This window comes from Motacilla alba, chromosome 11 (genome assembly GCF_015832195.1).
Source record: "Motacilla alba alba isolate MOTALB_02 chromosome 11, Motacilla_alba_V1.0_pri, whole genome shotgun sequence".
In the NCBI taxonomy this organism is placed as follows: Eukaryota; Metazoa; Chordata; class Aves; order Passeriformes; family Motacillidae; genus Motacilla; species Motacilla alba.
Window position 1 is genome coordinate 13,274,106 of NC_052026.1, and position 27,495 is coordinate 13,301,600.

The following is a 27,495-nucleotide window of genomic DNA, read 5'->3' on the forward strand; positions in this document are numbered from 1 at the left end:
TCTTATTTTGGACAGTTGTGGCAGATGCCAGTGCATTCATTATGTTTTGTAATGTCTACAGAAATGCTGCTACTCTTGTGCTTTTGTTCTGTTAATACACCATAGTGCCTAAGCTACCTGTTCGATTTTTGGTAATTAGATATCATCACTCTTGTGATTCAGCTTTTAAAATTTCCTGTCAATTGTGTCAAGTTGTTTATTACAGTGGAAAAGAGTTGACAGTATTTTAGTTTCAAAAGTTTAGACTCTTTTCTGTTAAATGCATCACATTGGTAGTAAACTGACACTCCTTTTCTTTCTTCTTTCAGCCAGATAATGAAATCTCTTCAGACTGCAATCATGTAAGTATTGTTTTGTTTATTCACTCTTTAGCTCCTATCCCTTGTGAACCTGAGGTATTTTGCGTGTGTGGTACTTGCAAAGGCTGTTAATCACAGCACATTTGGGTTTCTGTACTGGCCTTTGGAGGAAGAACACAAGGTGACTTCTTTAACCCAGTATAACCACACTGGTCTTAATGGAGACTTGAGAGTGGAACATTTTTAAGAACTTTATAAACTGTTCTTCTGTATCAGGGGAGGATAGCAGACGTCTTTCCTGTTTTATATTTGGGGGGTGGTTCCCGTGAGTTACTGGGAGCAGTGTGCTGTGTTCCTTTTGGGAAAGATGTGAGCAGTACTGAATTTAAACTCTTAATTTCAGCTGTTGACACCTTCTGTATTACTTTCACAGCTGCTAAATTCTTAGACTCGTTTGAAAATGCTGTGGGGGTGTGATATTTAGAGGCAGTTTGAGACACTTGGCTGGTTTTAGAACAGATTTCCTCTCAGAACTGTGTTTAACTGTGAGCAAACTATTAGCCAGTTTTTGGGCTGTCAAGCTGACTCTTCAAATCCCAAGACTCTCAAAAAAAGGATAAAATTCATTGCTGAGGTTGGTCTTAGGTTTCTTTTGGTTTTTCTCATTTCTATTCTGTCAGCGTACACCGTATCAAGATCCTTAATTGCTTGGTTAGCCCTGAACACAGACAGACAAGTGCATGCCTCAGTGACAGTCTTGATTTTGGATGCTTGAGGAGCTGTATTTTGTTTTATTATTGGAAGATATATTCCAGAGATGAAGCCCAGTCATGCTGTACAACCAGTAATTTCCAACTGTGTTTATAAATTAACCTTTAGCACTGCCTGACTTCATTGGCAGCTGTAATTCTCTGTTGTGCAGGGTTGGATCAGATGAAGGGCACAACATGTTTCTGTTTAAGTCCTTTTGAAAAAGAGAAAACTCCAGTAATTGAAATGTATCTGCCTGACATTTAAATGTGCCACCAAAAATTACCTGAAAGAAGAAGAAAATTAGAATTTTAGAAGTCAAAGTTGGATCTTTCTTCTGATGGATTAAGTGATGGCATCTCTGCTTCAAATGTTGGGTGGATGTGGATTATGGAAGCCATTCACAAATAGGAACTGTGGGCTAAGTCTCATTTTCCCAGGCAGAAATTGAAGGAAGGTGATAAAAAAACTAGACCACAGAGAGATTGTCCAAATGTTTTCTCTGCCTCTCTCTGCAATACAGTTGCTGATTATCCCCTGGAAAAGACTGCCTAGTGCTAAAATCAGGAGTTTTAAGCTGCAAGTTTAACCTTCTTTGTGTTTGTGGGGAGGTTCATTTGGAGAGCATCAGGTTTTGAGACTCTCCAATGTGTGAGATTGCAAATGCAGAGATGTATTCTCATCTTGTGTCCTCTTTGCAAGGACAGGTTCCCCATTCATTCACTTTTACCTACTAAACCTCATGTTTACAATTTACTCCATCTGTAACACCCTAGTTTACCCTCACCTCCTTTTTTAACTTTTCACAGCTCCAAAACCATAAGAGGTGTGGAAGGTGGTGCAGTTATGCTGATTCTGATTTTGGTTCTCTCTCTTTGCTTCCGCCCTCCTGGAGTGGGTGTGAAACTCATGTAGAGCACGTGATTGTTTTGTGTACAATTGAAATGTCAAAGTAAAAGTTTGACCAAATTTTATCTTTTTGATATTAATTTATCACAAAGGCAGAGTTTTTGAAATGAATTTTTACAACTTCTTGGTCTTTAAATTAATGAAAAATGTTTAAATGCAACTTAAGTTCCTGGAAAAACAGATGATCTAATAGAGCAATCAGGAAAGACTTCAGCTGTTTGTTGAGGTTTCACGACCCTATGCTGTATTTTTACTTTATGGTGCCTCAGGAGGACATCTGGGATGTGTGTATGTATCTACCGGGTGTGACTTGCCCAAGACTGATTCTTGCACAACGATCCTGTGCATTGAGGCTCCTTCATGAGCTCATTGCTGGCTCCTGAAGAACAGTTGTCCTTTCAGAGGCATTTTTGCAGTCTAAGTTCTAATGTATCGTTTTGCTTAGCAAGAGTGAACCCCCTGTAGATTTGAAATATATCTGCATCCAAAAAGTTGTCTGGTCACAGCCCCCACAGAAAGATCAAGCTACTTTGTCTCCTGCCTTTTTTGCTAGGTTTTTATAAGGTTTTCAGCATGACATCTGCTCATTTTGAGGATCTAATTTCTTCAGTTCACTTGCATCAGGCAGGCACACCATGGCACACAAAGGTGTGGTGGGCTAAAGGTGTTGCTAAGTATGCGGCAGGTAGCAAGATAAACCTCTCATTGTTTTATCCTCTCAGTTATGAAATATTCTTCATTTGTTGTCTTTGCTTTTAATGAGTCAGCTCATGACCTTGCAGAGATTTCTGACAGCCTGAATTTGTTCAGTATGAGAAAATTATTGCAGAAATGAAGGGACAAAGATGTTGTCAAGGAGTTGTTATTGATCATTTGTTTGAATGTTGTTATTATTAATCATTTCACTGTAGAAGGATGATGATAGAGATTGGGTATAAATGATGTTTCATTGTTTTCTGAAGCAAAATATTTGTTATTTTCCACGGAAAACTCTTAAACTCCCTATCTGCAAATGCTTTCTCTATAGCTCTTGTGGAACTACAAGCTGAACCTGACTACAGATCCAAAGTTTGAATCCGTGGCCAGAGAAGTCTGCAAGTCCACTATTGCTGAGGTAAGCCAGGAGGAAGGCATGGCTGCTCTTGTGGCACTGAGACTTTTCTGTTTCTTTGTGAATTAATAGCTAATTCACTAATTAATAGCAAAATAATATATGAATAATGATTTGGGAAAGCTCTAGGATCATATACCAAATTTGTACTGTAATTAATTCAATCTCCTTGCTGAAGAAGCCAGGTTCCTTACTGGTACGAGGCAAAGGGATGGGAGAAAGAAATGCTGAACTAACAACCCACCAGCTCCTCCCAGACCTTTTGTTAGAAATCTGTTGTGCATTGGATTTGTCCCCTCTTTATCATGTGTTTTACATTTAGAAGTGTGTTGTTGGAGCAGGCCTTCTGCTAAATTTAACGTAAGGCTGGTTTTGGACTGTGTCTTGCTAGCAGAAGGGGTAAGCACGCATACATCAAATGGTAATCAACTTGAGGTTTTTTTTCAAGTTTTAAAGGGTAGTTACTCCAAGGAGAGCATGTTAAGAACTTCTTTTTAGGTTGTGCTCAGAGTTCATGCTCTGTGTCTCAGGCATCCACTCACTTTGGTACAGCTTCAAAGATGACTTGATCAATCATTTCTTTCCTTGTGCTCATGCTCGAGCTCTTGAGGCTGTGAGTTTATGCAGGAGCTAGCTGAGCTGAGGTCTCTTCCCCTGTTTGTGGTGGTTTTCAGCTAGACTTTGGGCTAGCAGTGGAACCAAGGCTCTCTGCAGCTGTACAGGCTTCAGCTGACTTAATTTAGTCACTGAGCCATGCTCTCAAAAACATGGTTTGTATCCACCAATATAATGGGACCTAGCCATAAACTTGCCATTTAAAAAACATTTAGTCTGCTCTAGTGTAAGTTGTTTAGTGTAAGGAGAGATCACAAAAATACTTATTAGAAGAAGGCTAGAAGATCAAAGAGTGGAGGACAGCTTGCATCAAAAGATTGTGTTGTAGTTGGAGTTTGCTACCTCCTGAAAGCAAACACTGCCAAATCTGTTGAATCCCACTTTTTTTCGGTTATAGAAAGGAAAATGTTTTTCTGGTTTTTGTCATATGGTGCAGCACAATTTTTACATCCGAGGCATTCTTGAAAATGCTCTTTTAATAGTCTGTTAATTACCATTTTTATACAGTGGCAGTCTGGCATTGCTGTAAACGATGCCCTTTTGATCTCGGATATTACATTTAAAAGCAGAGGAAAGAGTATACATAATTTCAGAATTTTGCCATTTGGTGAGTGGTTTTTAATTAAAGAAAAAGGTTCAATAAGGAACACTAATCTCATGTTTGATCTTCTGATGTTTAATACTGAGGCAGGCACATAAACCATTCCTCTGATATTTTTTAAAGGTAGTTCTACAAAACTCTTTTAAACAGATATATAGTGGGCATATACTCTTCCCATACAATATTAGCCTGTTCATATATTCTTTAAATTGCCACTAACGGGTATAGGTGACTTTTTGGGTGAATCAGCACTGTCTAAAGTATTGCTCTGCACTAAGAACAAAATACAACTAGAAGAGCAATTCTTAGAATAAGTCATTTGGGAAATGGTGTCTGACCCAGCTGGGTATGGGTATGTTCTGAAAAGTGCACCTTTAATTTTATCAGCTAAATACAGTTTAAAATTCCAATTTATTTTCTTCTCAGCTGTTGTGGCTTTTATGAGTTCTGGCAAGAGCTTTAACCTAGAATTATAGTTGGCCACCAGATAACAGTGGTTGCTTTAGAAGTGGCCTGGCAGTAACATGTTCATTTGGTCTTTTCTGCAGTTCAGGGGCTCATGCCATGGAGCTCTGGGGCAGTTTCCAAAGCCAGGCTCTTCCAAAACCAGCATGTTGCTGTTGTGTGCTGGTTTGGCTCACGGTGCTTGAGCTGAAGTAGGGCCAAACCAAAGATGCAGCTTTCTCAGAGAGCACTTGCTCAACTCTGTCGTGTTCACCCTGCAAGGATCCTATGTATTTTCACTTTAAAATGTATTTTGCACCTTATCTGTAACAATTACATTGACTTTAGTAACTGTTTTTCTAGTAGCTATTTAGATTAAATATAAACTGTTTCACCAGCCCACATCTGCCTTCATATAATGATGTTTAAAATGTTGAATGTTTTATTTGTCACACAGAATTAATGGCCTCATAAGCTGAGGCAGAGATGTGTTTTATTCATCTAGTCAGACCTGTGTGAGTCTGTCACAGGGTGCCCTGAGTTATTCTTGTTTGAATTAGAATATATCTTCCTAGAGACAGCTCTCCATTTTTTAAAATTTCCAGTATAAATATTCCAACTTGGTATTTGAGAACTGATAAAATGGTTTCCTGCCTGTTCCCTTAGCACTGCCCTTGCTTGTTATCTGAAACTGCCAGAATTATTGATTGCCATAGATCTTCCTTGAGATTGATGAGCCCTTCAGTATTTTTACAGGGACAAATCTTTGATGCAATCAAGTCAGCCCATGTATCTATTCCTTGCAAACCTGTCAGCACTAAACTTTAGTGTCTGCCTGCCAGGGGTTCTTTCTGCAGCATTATGACTGCAGTTTTCAGCACACTCCTGAGCAGGGGCCACCAGAACTGTGCAAGTATTTCAACACGGGCTTGCCAGGGTTAAAGAGTTGTGCAGTCTGTGCTCCTTGGAGTGAGGCACTGCGCTGCTCCTGTTGAGTGATTCCTCCAGGGACCATCCTAAACTGTGAAGTAACCATGTTTTCCCCTTCTCTTGGAAAGACACTGTCAAAACTGCCTGCATCTTTTACTTCCAGAGGTGGTGGGTCTGGCCTGTCTGCTTCCCTGAGCAGTGCAGGCTGTGATTTATATTGGGGACCTGTCTGTCCTTGTACGCTGCTTTTCCAATCCCCACACAGCTTTCAGCTTTGGTTAGCTGTGATTTTTACTTTTTTTAAACCACTGAGTAAAAAGGTTTTAGGACCAACAATCAGTTAATGCAAGAGCCTCATAGAAAAGAATTTGATGAGAATTTTCCTTTATAGTATTTTTCATCTCCTAGCAAGTTATAAACAGTTCCATAAATAGTGATGACTTTTGAATCAGTCTCACTTGTGACCAAAATCTTATATTGTACGAGGTCAGGTGGCTAATGGGGGTCTAAGTGTGATTTAGAGATGTTGTAATATGCTCAGCTCTCTAAATAAAGGTTTGTCAAACTAGCATTTTTCCTACAAGTCTACTTGATTGCAGGGGTTCAGTGTAATTATAAAAGACGATTATGGAGCAATAGAATTTATAATCCTCAAGGTCGCTGTGTTTGCTTTTTTTGGATGCTGGCGCACATGAGATTTCTCATTTCTGAAATATTTTCAATTATTCTGACTTACTGGAAATCAAACTAAAGCCTAGAGGGTTTCTTTGCTAGCAGATTTTGAAGCTACAGATTCAAGTTTCTTTGAGGATTTTCTTATAAGGTTAAATTTGTAAGCTGCAGCCACTGTAATTTTTTTTTTTTTTTTTTTTTTAACAGATAAAGGAGTGTGCAGATGAACCAGTTGGTAAAGGGTTCTTGGTGTCATGTTTGGTGGATCACAGAGGCAATATCACTGAGTACCAGTGCCATCAGTACATCACTAAAATGACAGCCATTATCTTCAGTGATTATCGGTTGATCTGTGGCTTCATGGATGACTGCAAAGCTGACATCAATCTCCTGAAATGTGGCAGCATTCGACCTGGAGAAAAGGTATCTGGAGAGCATGTAGATTGCCAGTAGACTTGTAAAAGTTATTCACTTCAGGAAACTGATGTGGAGGCTCTGCAATAGTATTACTGTCTTACTTGCAACTGAGAAAATACATGGTGTATCTCATCTGTCTGAAAAGGGTGATGTCCTGATTGTTTGCAGTTCCTTTTTAATAAATGTGCATTCGTTCCTCTGTGAGGAACTGCTATGCAGAGACTTTCATTTGTCTTTCCACACCCCACCACAGGTGATCTGGCAGGTAGTTGTCTCTTTGATAAGGCCTTCTAGTGCTTGACTCACTACACTGAATCCAGACAGTAAATTTAAGCAGGCCTATTACTTGGCTTATTTCAGAGTCTGGTTGGGTCTGGCATGAAGGTTATCAAGGTGGTGATGCCTGTGCTAAACCCTTTCTGCTTTCTCAGGCTGTAGTTGATAGACTGGATCAACAACTTCTAGCTGTTTGATTCTCCTTTCCTCTGCCCCTGCAAAATCAGCGGAAGGGCACAGGGTGTGGGGTATCACATTTTAGTAGCACACACTTACCAGTACTGTCCTGGTTTTACTAAATCAGTGTTCTTTTGCCTGTGAGACTGAAGCAGATCAACAGTTTATAGTGACTGGATGTGGGATTCATTTCAAGGGACTCTCTTTCCCTGTCTACTTCAGCATAGCTAATGCAGGCAGCAAATGTGTAGTGCTGCAGGAATGAGTGACTTTTTCTATGATAAGTTTTTATGTTTAGGGATAAAGTTAAAATTAGCCTATCAGCTTTTTACAGTGCCTTTTAAATTATAGCCTTTATGCTTATAACAATTAGTCTCATAAATGAGCTATTAGTGAGGGGGTTTGCAATAAGATACACGTTTTTTGGTTAAACAAAGAAGCTTTCCTAGTTGTTTGAGATATTCACAGCTATTAGCAGCTAGTACCTTAAATTTAATTTCTAGTGTATTCCAGAAAACTTAGCTGAGCCACAGAAAGCACAAAAATAAGGACTCATTTCTGGAAACAAGAACAAAAGCAACCACAAGCAGCAGGACCTTGGGTGCACTATAGGTTCAGACTGGTAACAACTGAGTAACTTGCTTTCTCCATTAAAGGCTCTTTTCTAATACTGGGCTGAAAGACCTCATGAAATGAGAATGAGAAATTGCTTTTAGCAATCAGTATGGAACCAGAAGTGTAACATGAATCCTGCGTCTCAGGTCTGCATTATTACCTGTGGCTTGACCAAATTTAAATAAATTAAAATACTTATGGCAGCACTGAAGGGATACAGCAGAGGGGATTTTGTAAGCACAAACCAAATCTCAAATGGTGGGAGTGAAGCCAGTGTGGGCAGGCCTGTGTGGGTAACTGTGCATAACCCACTGCACTGGTCGGTTCAGGCAGGTGAAGGGAGAGGATGGCCAGGGTGGCTGAGGTCACAAGGCACCAGAGAAAGGGAAACTTTGGGTCACCAATTTTCTACGGGCTAGCAAAGTGATCACTAACCTAACTTCTATGGGTTTTACTATGGCTCATGCATATCCCTCTCTTTTTTGGTACCCAACCCAGAATATTGTGCCTTGGTTTGAAAAAGCATTGCAGCCTGTCATATATCTTTTGTTATGCTGTCATCCTTGGCACTTGGAGCAATTGAAGTACTCTATACTGCTATGGAAACAGCTATAAATGGCTATGCAAGCATTTCTTTTGTTGGTGTTCTGTTCTATCCCTTTGCTGCTTCAGAGAAATCTAATTTGCTTCCATCAGATGCTGGTTAAGGTTTTATTTCCGCGCTGTAGCTTCTGAGAGTTACCTGTCGAGAAACAGTCATTACCCTTTTGTATGACTGAAGGTAACTATGAATTTCATAAATAGGACCTGGACACTTGAGGAGGAGGATGGGGAAAGAGATTCTCTCTCTTCTTTTGTGGAAATAAGCACAGCTAGACCATGAACTCCATCAGGCAGCTAGGGGATTGCAGTGTGATAGCTTCATCAGAGTAACTGGGATAAACTGGCATTTTTAACTGTGAAAGGCACTTAGGTTGGTAATCTGGAATTACCGTGCCCCTTGAAGCTCCTCTGCTAGCTAACCATGTTCCTTTTCTATGCTTCCTTTTTTTGTTAAAACTTGCTTGATACTTCCTACAATTAGTATTCTGTTCTTACCGAGTTCGTTGCTTCTGATGTGGTGGTTTCTGTGCTTTCTTCTCACACATTTCTAGTTGGGTTTCTGCTCTGTAAGAGCAATAAAGTTCAGTTTAGAAGTCTTGATCTGACCCTAGACTTCATTTTGCTATATGTAACAGAAAGGCTGTAGATGTGTCATTTTGAAGGCATTAAGTTTTCTAACATGCCAGTGTTGGGGGGGTAGGGTATGTCTTCACCTTCTCCCAACTAGTGGAGAAACATTTAATGGTAGTTTCAGTCACCTCTCCATGTGGCTGTTGTGTTTCATAATGAATTTGGTCTCCTGGTATTTTAAAGTTGTTTTATCTCCATGCAATAGGGATCTAATGTGAAATTGAAATGGGTAATTGCAGCAGAGCTTCTCTCCTTCAGCTGCTGATTGAAATGAGCTATTTTCCCAATCCTGGGAAAGGACCAGGATTGCATCAAACTCTCGTGGGTAGTGTGTAGTTGCCAGGGTGCTATTTAGCTGTGATGTCCAAGCTGTAGCTGATTATTTGCCATAATGAAGGCTACATAAGTGTCAGTTGCACATCTCTTGTAGTACTTTATCCGTTAACAATATTTTTCCTAAGGGAGGACACCTTAGGATACCATTGTTTTCTTGGTTTTGTTTTGTTTTTTACCTCTAAATGCTTTGAGTACAGTTGCTCTTTTTCCTTAGTTTGACAAAAGTACTGGACACAGAGGGAGCTGAGTCTAGATGGGAAGAGATAACATTCAGCTCAGTCTTTGTTTACTCGGTGTAGTAGTGTAGCAGTGTACTATTATCTGAAGTACTGGGAATTAGCTAATCCAAAAGGCATCCCAGCATCCCTGGTGTGTGGGTTAGCCAGGTGGAATGCTGAACTGGAGCTCCCAGGAGATCTCTTGGGTGCTTTACCATAGCCTGGGTGCTCTGGCTCCAGTGGTTTGGCACAACTGTCCAGTGCAGGGTGCTGTGCTGATGAGACAGGTTATATTTTACTTTCCTGCCTGCTGCTGCTTTTTACTCTTCATTCTCTTTTGGTCACTTTTCTAGCTTCTCTCTGCAAGGCTGCAGCTGGAACAGATGTGTACTTGAGGCATGTCAGGTTTCAGACAGGGTAAAATCCATTCTGAGAAACGTCTGAAAAATGACAAAAATCCCCAGCAGTTGCAAAGCCTAAACTATATTGGGGGGAAAGTGAAACTCTAATGGAAAATGAATAGTAAACCTAATGTTTTTAAAATTCTGTTTTGGCCCAAAGCTGAATGCCTGGAGTTTGAATTTTAGTCATAGGAATTAAAATCCCCCAGTGTTGTGCTGAAGGGGATTTGCTTGGGCACATACATTTAGAAATAAGTTTCATTCCTCTGTGGCTCAAAGTGCTGTGGGTCAGTACTGGAAAGCTGCTTGTATCTTTTGTGGATGTAGGTATATCCTTTCATAAAGCTATGAAGAGTTTCAGGGCTCTCCAGACTAGATAATGATCTAGTATGTTTTACAGATATTTGCAACTTTCAGTTAAAATCCTACATTTAGCACTTGATAGTGGTGGTAAAGCTATGTTCCAAGAATCACGTGTGGTTTTGAGATATAATCTCTTGTATTTCAGTGTATTGCTCCAGAAAAATGAGGCCTAGACTTTGTCAACAGGCAACAGTTTTGTGGGAGGCCTGACTTCTGGAGTGGGCTTAGAGGTTTTCAACTCTGCAGTGGGGTTTTTCTGAGAATGGGTCCTGGATAGAGGAAAATGGTTTTTAGGATTCATTCCACAGCAGAGCTGCAGCAGGTGTTTCACCCTTGTACACACCAGGCAGCTGGTGCTGGAGCAGGACTGGGAGAGCTCATGCTGTGGGATGTTGACCCTTGACTTTGGTACCTCTGAAGCTGAGCTGACCACCCAGGACTGTTGGCACATGGGATGCAGCTGGGAGCAGGCATCTCTTGAGGTGGAGAGCTGGGTGGTGATGCAGGTACCACCAACGTGTGTCAAAGTTGTCCTTGGGATGAGCCTTGGGCCATCCTTGAGCCTTGATTGCCAGCTGCTTTAGGGTGGCTGAGTGCAGCTGTACACATTTGTTTTCCCTTCCAGTCTGCAATAAGGGATTGTACAATATTAAATACAGTAGGTGTTACCCTATAATTAAAGCTTGAAGTGATATTTCTCTAAACCATGTTTGTAGAGTCCCATGCTCTGTTTGGCAGTAGTGTGGGTGTCTTCCTGCACTTTTGAGGAAATGAAGAGTCAGGCTCTCCTTAAAATTGCTTAACTAGTCAGCACTAGCACTCCAAGGACCTGATCTGCATGAAAATGAACCCCGGATTAGGCCAGTAAATCTTCCAAACAGTGTCATGTGGGAACAAGAGCCTTAAGGGCACCACAAGGAGGTGTGTAAATGCTTGATGGTTGGAGGAAAGGGCGTGTTACAGGGGCCAGATGGATTTGTTTGTGTGTGTTTCTACTGAGTCTGACATGTTTTAAAATTGCTCTAACACAGAGCAGCAGAGTAGCCAGCACTTCAGGATGATCTGCCCAAATATGAAAGCTCCATTACCAAAGGAATGCAATAAATGAGCCATTTCAGGTTGTGTCCTTAAAGTGTAGCAGCAAACATTCAGAATTCAGCAGATGGAAACTGCTTTCCAGATTTCCTATTAAAAATAGGTTACTTACATATATGACTCTGACCAGGAGTCTAAACCCACACTGCAATAAACCAGGAAACTTCTGATTTTCCTAGAAGGAAAAGTTTGCCTTCTGCCCTTCTTGCTAGCTTGCAAGGGAAAGCTGCAGATGAGTGAAAGTAACCTTGTTCTGCCTTGCCTCCCAGCTGCCACTTCACTTAGGCAGGAGCAAAAATGTGCCACAGGAGCTTAAAATGGTTGTTTTCAATCATTCACACTTGACATCTTCTCAGCTGTAGTTAGCACCTGTGACTGACCATGAATTGGCAGAACAGTGTTTGTGTTTGATGTGGTTATGGATAAATGGCAATTTAAAGTGACGTGGCAAACTTACTTCTGAGTACTATTCCTCAGAATCCAGATTTGAGGATCAGTCCTAAAGGGACTGTTGATATATAATTATATTTCTTCAAAGATACCCACTCAGCATATGGGATTGGCCAGTTCTCACTCAAAGGAGCAAACCAAAATAAGGAATTTTGGGAGGTGTGGGTTTTAGGTTTTCTGCTTTCTTTTTTTTTTCTTTTTTTTTTTTTTTCTTCTTCTTGTAGGGGAAAATTGCTTTTAGCCTTTTTAAACTGGTGATATTTCTGGGTTGTGTTTACAAGTTAACAAGTAATTAACTAATTCTACTTGTGCTCCAAGCGTAGCAGAACTAAGACAGGAATCAAAGGCTGCCTGTGTCTGCAGACAGGTCAGAACAAAAAGACTGGGGAGAGTTGGGTGGCTTTGTGTAGTCATGGGCATGTTTTCTGGAGACTGCTCTCTTACTCATGCTCCTGTAGCAGCAGTGGATGATCTGCTTGACAGAGCAAGCTGAAGGGATGGCTCCTAAATGGTGACTGCAAATGCCAGGCTGGGTGATTCAGCTGAATGTGAGCATGCATGCCTTGTTGCATACTCAGACAGTGTAAGTTTAGTGGCAATATCCTCTCACAGCAAAGCAGGGTAAATTAAGGTGGCCTTCACATGAAAAACTGGCAGAAGCCTTGAGAAATTTGTACCTGTAGAGTCCTTTAGAGGAAACAGACCTTCTACAGAGGTATGGAGGGGGCATGGTTCTCTTTCTAAACACATAATGAGGATATAGGAAATTAAGTGGAGCTTTGCTGAGCTTTGCCCTGTCTCTTCCAAGCTTTTGATCAAAGCACAGGCTCTCTGTGTTTATTGGCAGTGACTGCTCGTAGTCCAGTATTGTCTCCAGGCCTGCAGGACAGTGGATGTGGTGCACAGCACTGGGTCAGAGCTGCTTTGTCAGAGACCTCTGTCTAGTCTTGAATACTTTGCATTTTTTTATTCTCTTAGGGGAGGGATTGAGAAGCCTAGATTGGTCAAAGCTCCTTTGCGGCTTTTTTTTACTTCACAAATTTTCACCACCCAAACTGAATGCCTGTCTCGGCATGGCAAAACTATGATTTTTCTCTCCCCAAGCATTTTCTTAATGTGATGCTGATCCTTGCTGTTGCCATGGTGCCAAGAAAGCTGTGTCAGATTAAAGATAATTTGGCTGTTTTGGTAAACTGCTCTGAGCAGTGTGACTAAGTAGTGATAATCTCATTAAGTCACATTAAAACAAGCCCAGAGCATTGGAGGGGGGAATTTCATGGTGACCATCAGTGGGATGGTGATGCATAAAGTGTGGTTAGTACAGGTCTTAAATGTTGCCTCCTCTGAATTTAAATGGAGTTTAGGCTGAATGTTGGGAAGTCTCTATGTAGACAGTTTGTTGCTTAATTAATGTGGTGTTTAGCCAGAATCACAGCTCACTTGATTATGTAAAAGCTTGGTTACAGGTGTCTTATTCTCCCGTAGGATGCTCACTCACAAGGAGAGGTGGTGGCATGCCTGGAAAAAGGCCTGGTGAAAGAGGCAGAAGAGACTGATCCTCGAATCCAGGTTTCTGACCAGTGTAAGAAAGCAATTCTTCGTGTAGCTGAGCTCTCTTCTGATGACTTCCACCTGGACCGCCATCTCTACTTTGCGTGCCGAGATGACAGAGAGCGATTCTGTGAAAATGTGAGTGCTTTCCTCTTCCTTTCTACAGTAATCCATTAAAAAACCCCAAAACCTCCCTGGAAAGAGCAGTGAAGGGAACTGTGGACTGGAGCCTGAGTGATATTGTATGATACTAAAAATAGACACCCTGTAACTGTCATTTTGCAGTAATTCCAGCATGAATTCATTCACCCAACAAACACACATTGTTCCCAATGGGTTAATGAACTGAATTGGCATAAATGGTTTAAGGGGCATGAGAGCTGGTGTGGCAGGGAGTGGGGGAGGAAAGGCAGAGGTGAGTGACCACTCCTTTCTGCAGCTGTGAGCTGTTGCACAAAGTAAGCCTGGTCTGACTGTACTTGCAGCACTTTTTATGCCTAGCATGAGCTGCATTGTTCAGTCTCAGTTAGCCTGTATTAGCTGAGAATTGTTACACTGAAAGAAAGGGTGATGAACATGACCAGATTTTTTTTATGCAATAAAATTTAAAGAATTTTTATTGCATAGAAGCTATTGCTGTAATTTTAAATATTAACTCGAATGTATTATTAGTTTAAAAAAATTCTCTTTAGGTGTAGTACAAGTATTATCTTTAAAGGTAACTGTTACTGTTCTGTTTCACAGACTCAGGCTGGGGAAGGCCGAGTATACAAGTGCCTCTTTAATCACAAGTTTGAAGAATCAATGAGTGAAAAGGTAAGTATCCTGGTGAGGCAAATCCTTACTGCAGAAATCCTCAGATCACTCCTCAGTCCAGACTGCATTATTCTTTTCCAGTGTTAAGGAAAATGTCATCTTCCTAGCCAGATAATCAGCTAGTTTAACAAATGCTTTTACTTTGATATTTTTTGTGTTTCAAGTTTCAGTCTTTCAAGTAAAGGATTTAAATAAATCAAAGCTTTTGGGTGGGTAATTTGGAGAGGCGAGACATGGAGCTCAAGTGGTAGCATTGTGATTGACTGTTTAAAGTAGCAGTCACAGCATGCTGGGGTAAGCCTTGGATAAATGGTGTTCTAATTGTACAGATGAAAAACAAAAAGAAGCCGTGTTTCTTTCACTTGTGTTTTTAAGGCTGGTTTCAAGCATCACATACTGTGTGGGAAGGATGCACGGTTCAGTGACTGAACAGAAGTTTTCCTTCTGGTTTTCTTGAAGATGTGGTTTTCAACAACAGCAAAAAAAATTGTTCTAGAAAGCTAGTTCTGAAAAGGTTGTATTGGTGTAGGTGCTTTGTTAAGGCAGCGATGCCTTCAGTGATTTTGGAAGCAGCATCATAGTGTTTGGGATTATACAGAATTGTAATCTGTTGGGAAGGATGTGAAGATGAGTATCTGCAAAGATCTCCTCAAAGAAGATCTCCTGAAGGGATCAGACTAATTTCTTTTTTGTTAATTGCATTAGCTGTCTGACAGCTTGGTTCCAATTAACAAATTCAAATCTGAGCAAGTGATCTCTGAGGGCTTTATAAACAAAGCTCCATTTTGTAGAAGTGTGTAACTGAAATGAACTGCTGCTGTTGCTTAACCTCTTTAGTTATACAGAGACACTGGTAGTTTTTGAAGGGTGTTTTCCATGATCAGCTGACTGAGGTATGAATGCAAGATGCAGAGAGGTTACACCAAGCTGCAGCAGATGACTTCATAGAGAGAGAGAGGGGTGGATGCTCTGAGGATGCAGTTTGCAGAGCAGAAGGAGCACTAAATGTAGTTCTCACTCTTGTAGCTGCCAAGGTTGGACCATCTGCAAAGTTGCTGGTTTTGTAGAAGCTGTTACCCAGCAAAGAGTCCCTCCTTGCTGGCTGCTGCATACACATGTAGCCAGCAATAGCTGCTGGTGGGTGGCTTGCTTTGTGTCATCCAAAACTGGCTCCTGGGCTGTATCGAGCCTTTCCCTACTTCAGGTGATGAGCTATCTGCAAGCCTGTATCTCCCTGTGTCCAGAGTTGTAAATTTGTCCAGTCCCAGGGTCTGGGGCTGCACAGGAGGATGAAAGACAGAGTGGGAATATCTTGGAGTAGGGCTTTCCAGGTCCTCAGGTAGGTGTGGGAAGGAGGGGGCAAAGTCAAAAACCTGATGTTAGAAAGTAAGGGAGCAGGTTCTAGGACTTTCCTGTTCCTTGTGCCAAGATTGCTCCCTCTTTCCCCTACTCTACATATTCACTGTTTTCCTTCCTTTCAAGTGGGCTGGGAATGGACAAATTTGCTTGAGCTATTCTGAGTTATCTGCTGCCCTCAGATTTAATTTTCACATCATTTAAACCAAAAGCTATGAAGTGTAGCTGTGTTTTTACAGGTCCTTTTTTGGTTGAAGTTTAGAGCGTTGTTCTTGCAGCTGCTGGGTTCAGGTTTGGCTGCAGCGCATCCTCATGAACCTCATCAGTTGTGGAAAATGGCTAGAAATTCCCACGGTTAGACAGTTTTATCTGCTATCATCTGCTCAGCGCCTTGCGGAACAAATCCAGGAAACGCATTATTTTGTAAATGCAACTGGAAAAAGTTATTTCTTGAGGGCACGGGGTGAGCATGTACCACAGCTGGGATAAATGTCAGCAACTGCTCCTAGTTACCACGAATGAGTCACGCTCTTCACAAAAAGCTGGATGAATGTGCAGTTCTGAGAACTGCTCTGCAGAGAGCTGCTCCCTTTGAAACCCCTGATCTGTTGACCTCGGTGTGCATTGTTAACTGCGTGGTTTCTATGAGACAAATGAAATTTAGCTGCAGTCCAGTTTAAATGCATGAATTTAAAAGTTATCGGTTGTTTTCTGAGATGCAACTCGAAAACCTGACAGCAGCTGGTCTCATTCCACCCCCCCACTGTGTCTCCTGCAGTGTCGTGATGCACTGACCACCCGCCAGAAGCTCATTGCCCAGGACTACAAGGTCAGCTACTCGCTGGCCAAGTCCTGTAAAAGCGACCTGAAGAAATACCGCTGCAACGTGGAGAACCTGCCCCGCTCGCGGGAGGCCCGGCTCTCCTATCTGCTGATGTGCTTAGAGTCTGCTGTGCACAGAGGTAAGGGCAATTCAAGACTTGCTGGGACCTTCATTTTAGAGACCTTCAGCTTCGATGTGTATTTACAGTCCCCTTCTCTTTCCAGACTTTGTTTCCAAGGCAAATTTCCTCATCGTGGTGCTTTCATCGCTGTTGTTTTGATGATCAGAATAGCTGAGTAAACTCCTCTGCCACTGACTCCTTTTGTGCAGACAAGAAGTTTAAAATGCAAAATAGCAAATCCCACTTGGACTGCTGATGTGTAGTTGCAAATCCTTCTATTCACTGTGAATTCAAGCAGCTCTTTTCCTCCATTGTGTAGTAAGCATTAAATATGCTACAAGGTTAAAACACAGAATAGAGAACCTGTTTATCCTCACTCAGGGAAAACCAGGGATACTAAGTCCTCTGCCTGTTGTAAATAATGTCTTTTCTTGCTGTTCAGAGGCTTGAGTAAATGCCTTAATTTCTCTGACTCTGATTTTTCCCTATATAGAAAGAAAGTGTGAGAATATTATTTTTGGTCATTTAAGTTAATGTAAGCTGGAGGTGTGCTAACATCAGCTTTTGTCTCCGAAGGCATTAGAAGGTTCAGTGCAGCTGTACCCTGCTAAAGGTTCTCTGTGAAATTGCCATAATGTGAAACAATGTGTTACATCCTCTAGATCTGCAATGGAGAACTGCTTGTTTTTCCTCCTGGCTTGCAGCTGGGTGGTTTCAGAGTGAGCAGCAGGGGTGCATGCTGCAGTGCCTCTGGCATGGGATGGAATGGCTGCCGTAATTCCATAAGCAGTCTGCATTTGTTTGAGTTTGAATAACTCTTTGCTTCTGATTGATGTGGAAATGATGTGCTCTGTTTGTAGAAAAGTTGTGGTTTGGGGTGTTGGGTTTTGGGTTTTTTTTTTCACTTTTCCCTGAAGTAGGACAGGTGGTTTCCTGAATTGCATGCAGAAAACTGCTGTTCAGCTATTCAATTTCATGGTGGAACAGGTTCTGCAGTGTCTCATGCATGAGGCATAGCCCAGGAGGAACACTAATTACTCCACACAGCACCATGTACATGTGTTAGAATGCCTGGCAGCCCCTGTTGGGGTGCCCTCTGTTCCATGGGATGTTGTGCACATACAAATAGGTTGTGATGGGGACTTCAGGAAAGCTTATAGCAGATCTAAGCATTTACTACAGCAAAATTTCTGTGCAGCTGCAGTGCTTTGTTGGACGCTCCATATACACTCTCGTTTAAGTCTGAGTTTTGGCTTCCTGAGCATTTATGTGCTATTGCCCTGGAGAACCTTTTCATTGGAGAAAAGGTTTAACCTGCTGTCCAAACAAATTCCTCTCCCAGGTTCATACCAAGCTGGTGAGCCTATCAAAGGTGACTTCTGCAGTGGAAAAAGGAACCCTTGAGCATATGGGGAAAAGCTGACTTGTTCTACAGAACTGCAGATCCATGAGTGCTTTCAGCTGTTCTTCAGAAGCCACTCCTGTAATGTGAAATCCAAAATCAGATCCTGCTAATCTTTCAGGCATTCTTTTTCAAAAACTTGTGTAAATTCATAGACTGGCTATATTTTATAGGGTTGTTTAAATGACAGGAGCTACCACAACCACTGGTTTATTCCCCAGCACGAATGCTCCAGCACATTTCTCTTAGTCTGGTGTCGTTCAGAGTGTGGACATTGTCCCCGCTCTTCCAACACGCTGGTAGCGCAGGTCAAGAAGGGCTCTGCTAAGCATTGAAACTAAATCACATCATCTTCTCTTGGTTCAGGTCGACAAGTGAGCAGTGAGTGCCAGGGTGAAATGCTGGATTACCGGCGCATGCTGATGGAAGACTTCTCTCTGAGCCCCGAAATCATCCTGAGCTGCCGCGGGGAGATCGAGCACCACTGCTCCGGCCTCCATCGCAAGGGCCGCACCCTGCACTGCCTGATGAAAGTCGTCCGCGGCGAGAAGGGCAACGTGGGGCTCAACTGTCAGCAGGCAGTAAGGAGCTTTCTATCACTTCACTTACAGTTTGCTCACTTGGTAGAAGCACTGATTTCTGTCAACGTTTTGCCTCGCGATGGAGGTTCTGCTGAAGTCAGCCTGGCTCTGCTGGGTGCACTGAGTGCTGGAAGCAGTTGTGTAATTGCCATGCTGTGAACTTGGTGTGTAGCAAGGGTAAGGGTGGTGTTTTTCCCCTCAAAAAAATACATTTTGGATTGTTGTGCTCTAGGCTTTTTATTGGATCTTCCGTAGTTCTTCTCCACCAGTAATGGAGTTTGAAGTAATGGAATTCCATTTCAAGTAATGGAATTCTCTCCTGGGGGCAAGGTGTAGGGAAACTTGCCTTTTATAATTCTTAAACATTCCTTGTTCTTCCTTTTTCTCTCTCTCCTTCTCTTTTCCCCCTGTGCCCTGTCCTTGGAAGTGCACAAAACCTTTCAAAGCACCTTCCCACTCAGTTTTACTTTTGCTATTTCATTCAGCTTTAATGATGGAAATGGAACTTGGGGACAGGGAGGTACAGCAGACTGCTGTGTGTTGATGTACTTCAGCCACTGAAGGAAATGCCATTTTCCTCCAAACTACCTCTGTAAAACAGGATATTTCTTTTTGCCTTTTTTAAACTCCATTTTGGCCCAAATACATCCTGCTTATCATTTCTTTAAATTGAAAACAATTTAATTTTTATACAAACTCATTAGTGTTTTTTTTAATATGAAATTACATTTTTGTACTTAATACTTGCTTTTAATGACCCATGAGCCCAAAAAAGTGACATCAATGATAAAAATGGCAAGGGAGTGTTGTGCTGATGTTGGAATTTGGGGAGATGTGTGCTCTTGACTTCTTTTAATAAACAGACCCACTGTTCTGTACATTTTTGTTTTAAATGTAACTTAAAACTTGAGCCTCAAATGATGCCAGTTTGTGTGTATTATCAAAGATAAATTAATAGCTGTTAAATTTTTGTAAGTCATAGAGTGCTTTTATGATGAAGCTTATTTCTGCATAAATACCAGGTGTACTGGTGCAGCAGCTTTACAGTTTGAGTCATTCCTGCAGGGATCTGTACTGCATGACTTAGACTTCGCAGCCTTTGTGTGAAAAACTGAATATTTGTTTCTGTTTACATATGAAATTGAGACTGCTGCTTCAGAATTTCATTACTTGCAAATATTCTTAAGATCAGTTAATATTGGATATAACTTTTAGATCATGACATGCAGGTTCAAAACAAGTCATTAATCAAAACAGGAGGACCCCAAAAGTGATACGGGATTTGAAACTTTCAGAGAAAAATATCTTTAGAAATTTAGGGCAAGTTTAGAGGTTTTTTTAGTTCTCTTATACTTAAGCTACTGCTTTATTTTTTTTACAGTAAGTTGATGCAGTAGTAAATAGGATTGTCCCTGAGTCCACTTCAAGTTAAATGTGTTTTATTCTCTTGGCAAAGGACAGGAGAAAGCAAATTAAGTGTTGATTTTATACCTACATTTAGCTTGTCTGGATTTTTATGGGCAGGAGGAAACAGATGATTGCAAGAACAGGATAAACATTCCAATGTTCTGAGTTTCTGAAGACTGACACAGTACTACTATATAGCTGCCTACATCTTTTGAAGTACTAAATAATTTATTGTTCTTAATCTTTGTATTTGAATGGTAAGGGTTGTCTCGGCTGTCAGAGGCTTTGTTGTGTTTTGACTTAATGTGTTTGAGTGAGCTTTCTGCTTCTACATTTAAAGGTAGATAAATCATCTTTGCAAGGAAGGGAATATTGTGTGAAACTCTTACAGATACTGTGCAACTTGGGCTAGAGGCTTCAACTGCTTGTCACATGAGGTTGGCCCGTGTGGCAAGGCCTGAAGAAGGGAAGTTAGAGATCCATCCTTCAGAGTAAGCTGGGAACATTTCAGTTCTTTTTGGGTACCTAGAGAGCACCTTTGGTGTGTGATTCTGGTGTGGCTCTTGATGGTGGAGCAGTTGTCTGTGGTGCCTCTTCATTTTCACTTGCAGAAAGAGAGGAAAACAGCATAGGTGCTCTGGGATGGTCCCAGCAGAGCTTGCTGCAGTGCTTTGGGTCCATCTCCAGATGTTGTCTTGAAGAGTCAAAAACTCACATCCTTGTGCTTTTAGCAGTATCATTAGCTAATGCTAATACAGCACCTTGATTTTTTGTCTAACTCAAAGCAAGAGGTGTTGTCCTGAAATTCTTCCTTGTAGAAGCTCTTTGACCAGACACACCTGCCTAGGAAGTTTGCCAGAGGCAATGGGAAGGGGAAACATCTGTTTTGCATCTGGTTTTACTTCCTGTCCCGTCTGTGAAGGTTTGCTCTGATTCTGCTTGTCCTATGAAAGGAAGACATTAGCCCATCTGCCAGAAACAATATGAAAACTCCTAAAACAAGAAAACACAACAAAGAACCTCCATTTCATTTTCCTGCAAGAGCATTGACTAGTACCCTTTCCTGCAGGTGGATTATGAGTGATTATTTGTATTTAAAATTTTGAACAAAACGCACTGTTAGGCATTCTCAAACCCCAGTATTTTAATTTGAGAAGTTCCATTTCTTGTGAGACACCTCAGCCAGAGTGATCTCGCCTGTGGGAGTCTGTGCTCACACCTAACTGCTGTTGTGCAGGAAGCACATCTAGACCCAAATGTCAGAGCTGTGTGGGGGTTTAGTCTCAGTTTGGATAGTGAACTTGCCAAAATGCTAAAGCTCTGTGAATGGTAGAGGAACAATGGCTTTCTGTAAGTTTACAAGTTTCACAGTTAGAAAGAGAACCCCTGGGTGTGTGCTGAGCCTCATAAAGGATCCTGCCCACAGGGAGGGTGTGTGTGCTGTGGTAAGTCATCAGATAGGAGATAACACTTAAGTGTGAGCATCAGCCCTTCAAAGGTCTGCAGCTGTACTGGCAGGGTCTAGCATCTCTGGTGTTGCTTGGTGGAAGCAATATTTTATATTAGACCTGTTGATAAATCATTTTTCAAATATGTGGCTTTTATGTTGCCCTGGTCTTACGTTTGGGGTTTTAGTTCAGACATTTGAGTGTATAAAACTCCAATCCCTGCTTAAAGGGCACATAGTTCTTGCTTCCAACTTCTAATACAGCTGTTGGATTGGTAGTTCTTTGTAAATTTAGTTCCATGCCCAGGACAAAAGTTCAGAGCATTGTAAAGTTTATCCAGCTGCTTTTCAGCTGAAAAGGTTTGTTGTGTGAGGGAAGAAAAATCCTCTACAACCTTCACTTCTATCATTGGTGCCAAATTGTTCCTTCTTCCCTGCAGTTAGGGCACCTGGCTTGGTGCTGCACGTTGTGCGTGTGGTTGAGACTTAAGGTCAGGAATTCTGCAGTAGTGCCCAAAATAGGGAGGAGGGATAAGGACAGGCTTCAGTGATTCTGAGCCGTTGTACCTGGTGTGCTTTGGCCTCTTCCACTTGATAGCAATAAAAATATCAATTACCTGAAACCTGAGAAAGTATCCTGCCTACTTAATGCACTGGGCAGTTTATTTAATCTGTGTGTATAAGAAAGTGTTGGGTTTGAGGTTCTGTTCACCCATCTTTCTGATAGGCAAGTCACCTGACTTGAAGTAATCCCAGAAGTTTACACACAGAGAATATTCCCCATACATGCAGGCTGCGTGAGTTTCTGCACCTGCAAAACCATAATATTCTTCTTCCTCTTGCAGTGACTCTTACAAAGTTTGTAAAGAACACATCCAGTTATGGTATGACCTTAAGGCTCTGTTAGACCACTGTCAGAGATGTATAAAAGGCTTAAAAGGCTTCTTTTTTTTTTTTTTTTTAAATGAAAATATCGCAATAATTTTTGATAAATAGTGCTCTTCTCAGCTGCCTGTATCCCTTAGAAGCTGAGGCTGGGCATAATTAAGAGCAAGACGCAGGAAATCCTGTCTTCCTCCCAGGCAATCTATGGTCTCTCCTCATGACTGCAAATTTCCTATTGGATAAATAGTGCTAGCTTGTATTTTCTCCAGGTCTCTGATGCTTTTTCCTTGCCTGTGTTTTGTGACATTAGGGTTTTGCCCCTGAGAGTTTCCTGGATGGTGTTTAGGTGCGGACTTTGAAAGGTGGAGGATAAAATTGTAACTGTCCTTTTGATTTAGTTGGGCTGAGGGCCAGTGACAAAAATCATTAACTAAGTGCCAAGATGTTAAGAGCGTATAGACCATTTGATGGTGGCATGCAGTTGCCTTCTCCGCAACCTCTCTTTTTTTTCCCCCCTTCAAATTTGTCAGCTGAAAATGTTTGCCTGCTAAATGATGACACCAGTCTGCCTTCCATCAGTCTTTGGAAATCCATAGCTTGATGGAAAATGAAGTGGGGCATGGGGATCCTTGGCTGAGTTAAGGTCCAGAAGCTACCCTTGTCCCAAAACTGAGATTTACCCAAATTCTCTTCCTCTGGCTCAGCAGACACCTCCCAAATTAATGTTCAGATGATATGGACTGTATCCACATTTGATTTGTAACAGAGTGTTAAATATGCTAAGTGATGTGTCCTTATTAATAAGAGAATTGTTTTTCTGCAGCTTTTGTCAGAATACTTGTTTCACAAGAAGAAAAGACTTGATGGAACTGTTCATACTGTATTTACCTATGACAGCTGAAAGTATTTAGAAGTCATAAAGGGAGTGCTGGGATATCAGCTTTGGGTTGCCACACCTCATCTCTAAATCTTTGAAATATTTTTGTTTTCATCTTTCACTTACACTATGACTTCTCCTGAGTAGTTAAAACACGGTGTCCTAGATTTATTTTGTATCTTGGACAGACACACACACACACACACACACACACACACTAAAAAAATGTGTTCTACAGACCCTGACTTCCAAAACCTTGTGCAGGCATCCCTGAGGAAATGTTACTTCATGGGACATCAGAACAGGACATTTTATCCTGTATTTCAATAAAACTTTTTGTCCTCTCCAGGCAATTAAAAAACTGGTATATACTTTGTAGATAGGCACACAATCTTTAGACATTGATTCAGGTTTCAGTTGTAAATAATATTTGTGAAAATACAAAAAATTTGTGTGTTTGGTATTGTCAGCCTTACGGAATGAGGCTACCATCAAAGCTTAAGATAGATCAAAAATACAGTAAGCAAATCAAATTTTACCTGTCCTGTTCTGTAAATTGATATGTAAGTAGTCCAAGTTCACAGCTGACCTTCAGTGTGTAACTGGTCTCATACAATGTTCCTGGGCTACTTCATAATGATAATTAGGGTCCAGCAGTGCTGGAGTTGGCAGCACAAGCTCTTAAAATAAAACACTGCAGAGCAGAGTTCATACATCATGGTGTTGTTACTGGCATAGAATTACCACACTGAGAGATTGTAAGTAGTCTCATTTATGTCTTTAACATTTGTTTTCCTGTCCACAATTCCTTTCTTCAGCTTCAAACCCTGATTCAGGAAACGGACCCCGGTGCCGATTATCGCATCGACCGCGCGCTGAATGAGGCCTGCGAGTCGGTGATACAGACAGCCTGCAAGCACATACGGTCTGGAGACCCCATGTAGGTACCTCTCAGTCAGAACTTGGGCTTTTTTTCCTGTTGGGCATTAAGGTTGTGTGGCTGACCAGTAGAGACACTAAAACCTATCCAGACTAGTTACTCCAGACCAGTCATACAGAGCTGCACTGAGATGTCTCTGTTCTTGCTGTACAAGCAGGCCAGTATTTTTATAGGAGGACTGGTTTAGCACTGGTGAAGGATGTAGCTTTCACAGGCACTTAGCCTTAAGTTTGTAACATTTGATTTGCTAATTTCTTTAACCATATAAGTCTCAAGCAATATCACAAAGTGACAAACCTGGGAAGGCCAGATGAGCAAATGCATTCTGCAGAGAAGGGTGTCTCCTTTGTCTTCAGTCTGATAATGTATTCTCCCCTGGGCCAGATTTTCCATGGAATACTCCTTATGATTTTGTTATATATCAGACTTGCTGAGATAACTAAAACAATGGAACATAACAAATACAAATCTGATACACACTTGTTTTAGATGTAATCTTTTTGAAGGAAGAGAAAGATCTTCACCAAGTTTCAACATCTTATCTCTGGTTCACTGGATGACTGATTTGGCAACACCAGCTGTTACAGGGAAGCTCAGCATGATTTTAAATCTGTGGCCTGACTTTTTCTTGTTTGCAGGATTCTGTCTTGCCTGATGGAGCACTTGTATACTGAGAAAATGGTAGAAGACTGTGAGCATAGGCTCCTGGAGCTCCAGTATTTTATATCTCGTGACTGGAAGTGAGTACTGTAAAACAAGATTGATCTTCACTTGATGTTTGTATTAAGTGTTTGTATGCATTAGCAGTTTCTTGTAAAATAGTATAGCTTGTGGTTGTTCAGAAGAGGACTTTCAAGTATGCCAGGTCAGTAGGGTGTTAATGCTTGTGTAGAACACTAAAAGAAAAAGCTGCTTAGAAAAGGTGTGATGCCTCTTAAATCAGGTACTCTTTTAGAAGTGATGCAGCCTTAAAAATTTCTCAAGTTTGAGCTTTAAAATTCGTTGCATCTTTAATTAAACAATTCTGTCTGACCATATTGAAGCTGGAGGTCACTTTCTCTGCAGGTGGCAGCCAGTTGTATCTACTCCAAGTGCTACAGTACGGAATTTAAGGAAACCAAGTTTTTTAAGTATAACAAAGACTCACTGTGTGAGAAGCTTCCTGCCTCCATTTCTGCCTTTTTTCAAATTCTCCTAGTGTGATTACAGCCTGTAGAGCAGATGTAATACCCTTCAGAGCACTGCTTTTCCATCTTTCTCATCCAGAGATGGCAGTGCTTTATTTTAAATACATACAAAGCCCCTTGTGTCAGTGTTGGTTAGGATGAGGAGAGAATAAATTTGATAAACGTGACCAGTGAGGAAAGAATAAGTGTTTGGCTTGTCTTCTAAAGAAGATTGAGAGGTGAGGAAATAGAGTACATTAAATGGGGTTGCTGCAAGGAATTGAATAATTGTTCTCAGTGGCCACAAAGAGTGTAAGGCAAGAAGTCCTGGGCTTTTGATTTGAACACTCCTTGCAGTAACCAATGTTGAGAAAATCTTGACTCACAGCAAGTCACGTATTTAGGGACAGCATTGTCAGTAGCTGAGAGCTGATGTGCTCTGTGAACCTTCTGCTTTTAAAGATGGGGCTTTATGGACCAGAGAGTTTTAGGCTTTTTGGCTGTTCATTTAGTCATCTCAGTAATTATCTCCATAGGTAGACAAGAATACCTAATTTTTCCCCCCTTCCTGTTTGTCTTCATTGCTGGGTCTCCTGCCTGTACTGTTTCCAGCAGGTAATCCATTGTTTGAGTCAAACTTAAATGATTGGAAGAAGGAAGACTGATTTTTTGCATTTTCCTGGGAGTAAGAATAATTCTAATTCATAATGCAGGCTGGGCAGCATTTGCTTATCTTCATTTAACCACTGTTCCCCAGAACTGGCTTATGAATCTGTTGCACTGACTGTGTGCCTCAGACAGATACACAGAGTAGAAGGAATTTTGTTGATACCTTTATCATTATCTATATAATTGTGTCCAGTGAAATCACTTGATTTTTTCTTTGCTCTAGTGTTTTATAAATACGAAATTTGCATTTTGGAAGGCGAGCAATATCTCACTTAGCTTTCATGTAATTAGGCATCATCTTAAGAGATCTGCACTTATATGCAAAGCAGGGGGCACTGAGTTTGCAGTTGGCTCAAATCCAGGGCAGACAGAATCAATGCAACTCAGATTTTTATGGAATGGGTATTTCAGAATGGCAGCAGTACAAAGTAAGCATAAGATATGACACAAGCAAAATGTGGCATGTACCTGCCTTTCTGCTGCTTCAGGGCATCAGGGAGATGATTTCTTTTCTTATGTGTCAGCATTTGGCTGGCATACTGCAGAAGAAAATGGGAGATGCTTTAAGAAGTGTTGAAAATTTGATCTGTAATTAAATATTTTGGTGTTATTTAGGGAGTTGATTCCAAACTGAGTTAAGGCCACCTGTTGGTTCAGTTGGTCAGACAGTGCTGCTGAATGGTGTCCTGGTGGTGCCTGAAACTTGAAGTGGGTTTTCTGCCTCCGAAGCATATTTTGGGATATGAAAAACATTCCGTGTTTGAATGAAGTGCCAATGATAACTCTTGTTTGCAGGTTGGACACAGTCCTTTACCGCAAGTGTCAGGGGGATGCTTCCCGCCTCTGCCATACCCATGGCTGGAATGAGACCAGTGAGCTGATGCCTCCAGGAGCTGTTTTCTCCTGCTTGTACAGGCATGCATATCGCACAGAGGAGCAGGGAAGGAGGGTGAGTGCTAATGGTCATCTTGTTGCTTGTTGATCTGTGGTAGAAGGGTTGCAGATGTGTTTGGAGGTTCGACATGCAATGCTTTTTAAAACTGCCAGAACTCAGACAAGCTACTTTAAATCATTTACTATAGGTGGAAGTTGCACTGCTTTGGGTGCCCAGCTCCTCCTCAAGGATGCCCTGAAGGTCTAGGTGATTGTTCTGGTAAGGCAAAGTAGGCCCAGCAGAATGACTGGCCCATGTCACAGGCCCGTGGAGAGAACTGTGTGCTAACTTACATTTCTGTTCAAATCCAGAACAAGTCCTCCCTCATGTCTTTCCAAAGAGGAATGTGATTCCTTGGAGATAGCCAGCATAGATGCAAAATGGGTTTTATGCAAAGAGGAGTTTCAAGATCAGCTTTCCTTGGCTGTTGCTACTTAAGTTTTGATTTTTGCCCAGCTTCAGATTATATTCCATTTAGTTCTTCCTATTGATATAATGCATCCTTCCAGTTCTTTGGAGCATGCTGTACTGGTAAATGTGCTTATGCTGTCTTCAAAGATGACAGTGGGGATCTGACTTGCTGCCCTGCAGTCTGGAGATCCACCTAA

At 41.4% G+C, this 27,495-nt stretch overlaps 1 protein-coding gene across 1 annotated transcript in view; it reads left to right on the plus strand.

Moving 5' to 3' along the window:
- The window catches only part of GLG1 (golgi glycoprotein 1), a 77,025-nt gene that overhangs the window by 36,449 nt on the left and 13,081 nt on the right, over positions 1 to 27,495 (plus strand). The window contains exons 2-11 of the mRNA XM_038148438.1: positions 309 to 341; positions 2,986 to 3,072; positions 6,539 to 6,754; positions 13,398 to 13,601; positions 14,208 to 14,279; positions 16,414 to 16,597; positions 18,348 to 18,562; positions 23,997 to 24,118; positions 24,757 to 24,858; positions 26,749 to 26,902. Coding sequence (XP_038004366.1) covers positions 309 to 341; positions 2,986 to 3,072; positions 6,539 to 6,754; positions 13,398 to 13,601; positions 14,208 to 14,279; positions 16,414 to 16,597; positions 18,348 to 18,562; positions 23,997 to 24,118; positions 24,757 to 24,858; positions 26,749 to 26,902 — 1,389 coding nt within the window. The remainder of the gene's footprint in view (positions 1 to 308; positions 342 to 2,985; positions 3,073 to 6,538; positions 6,755 to 13,397; positions 13,602 to 14,207; positions 14,280 to 16,413; positions 16,598 to 18,347; positions 18,563 to 23,996; positions 24,119 to 24,756; positions 24,859 to 26,748; positions 26,903 to 27,495) is intronic.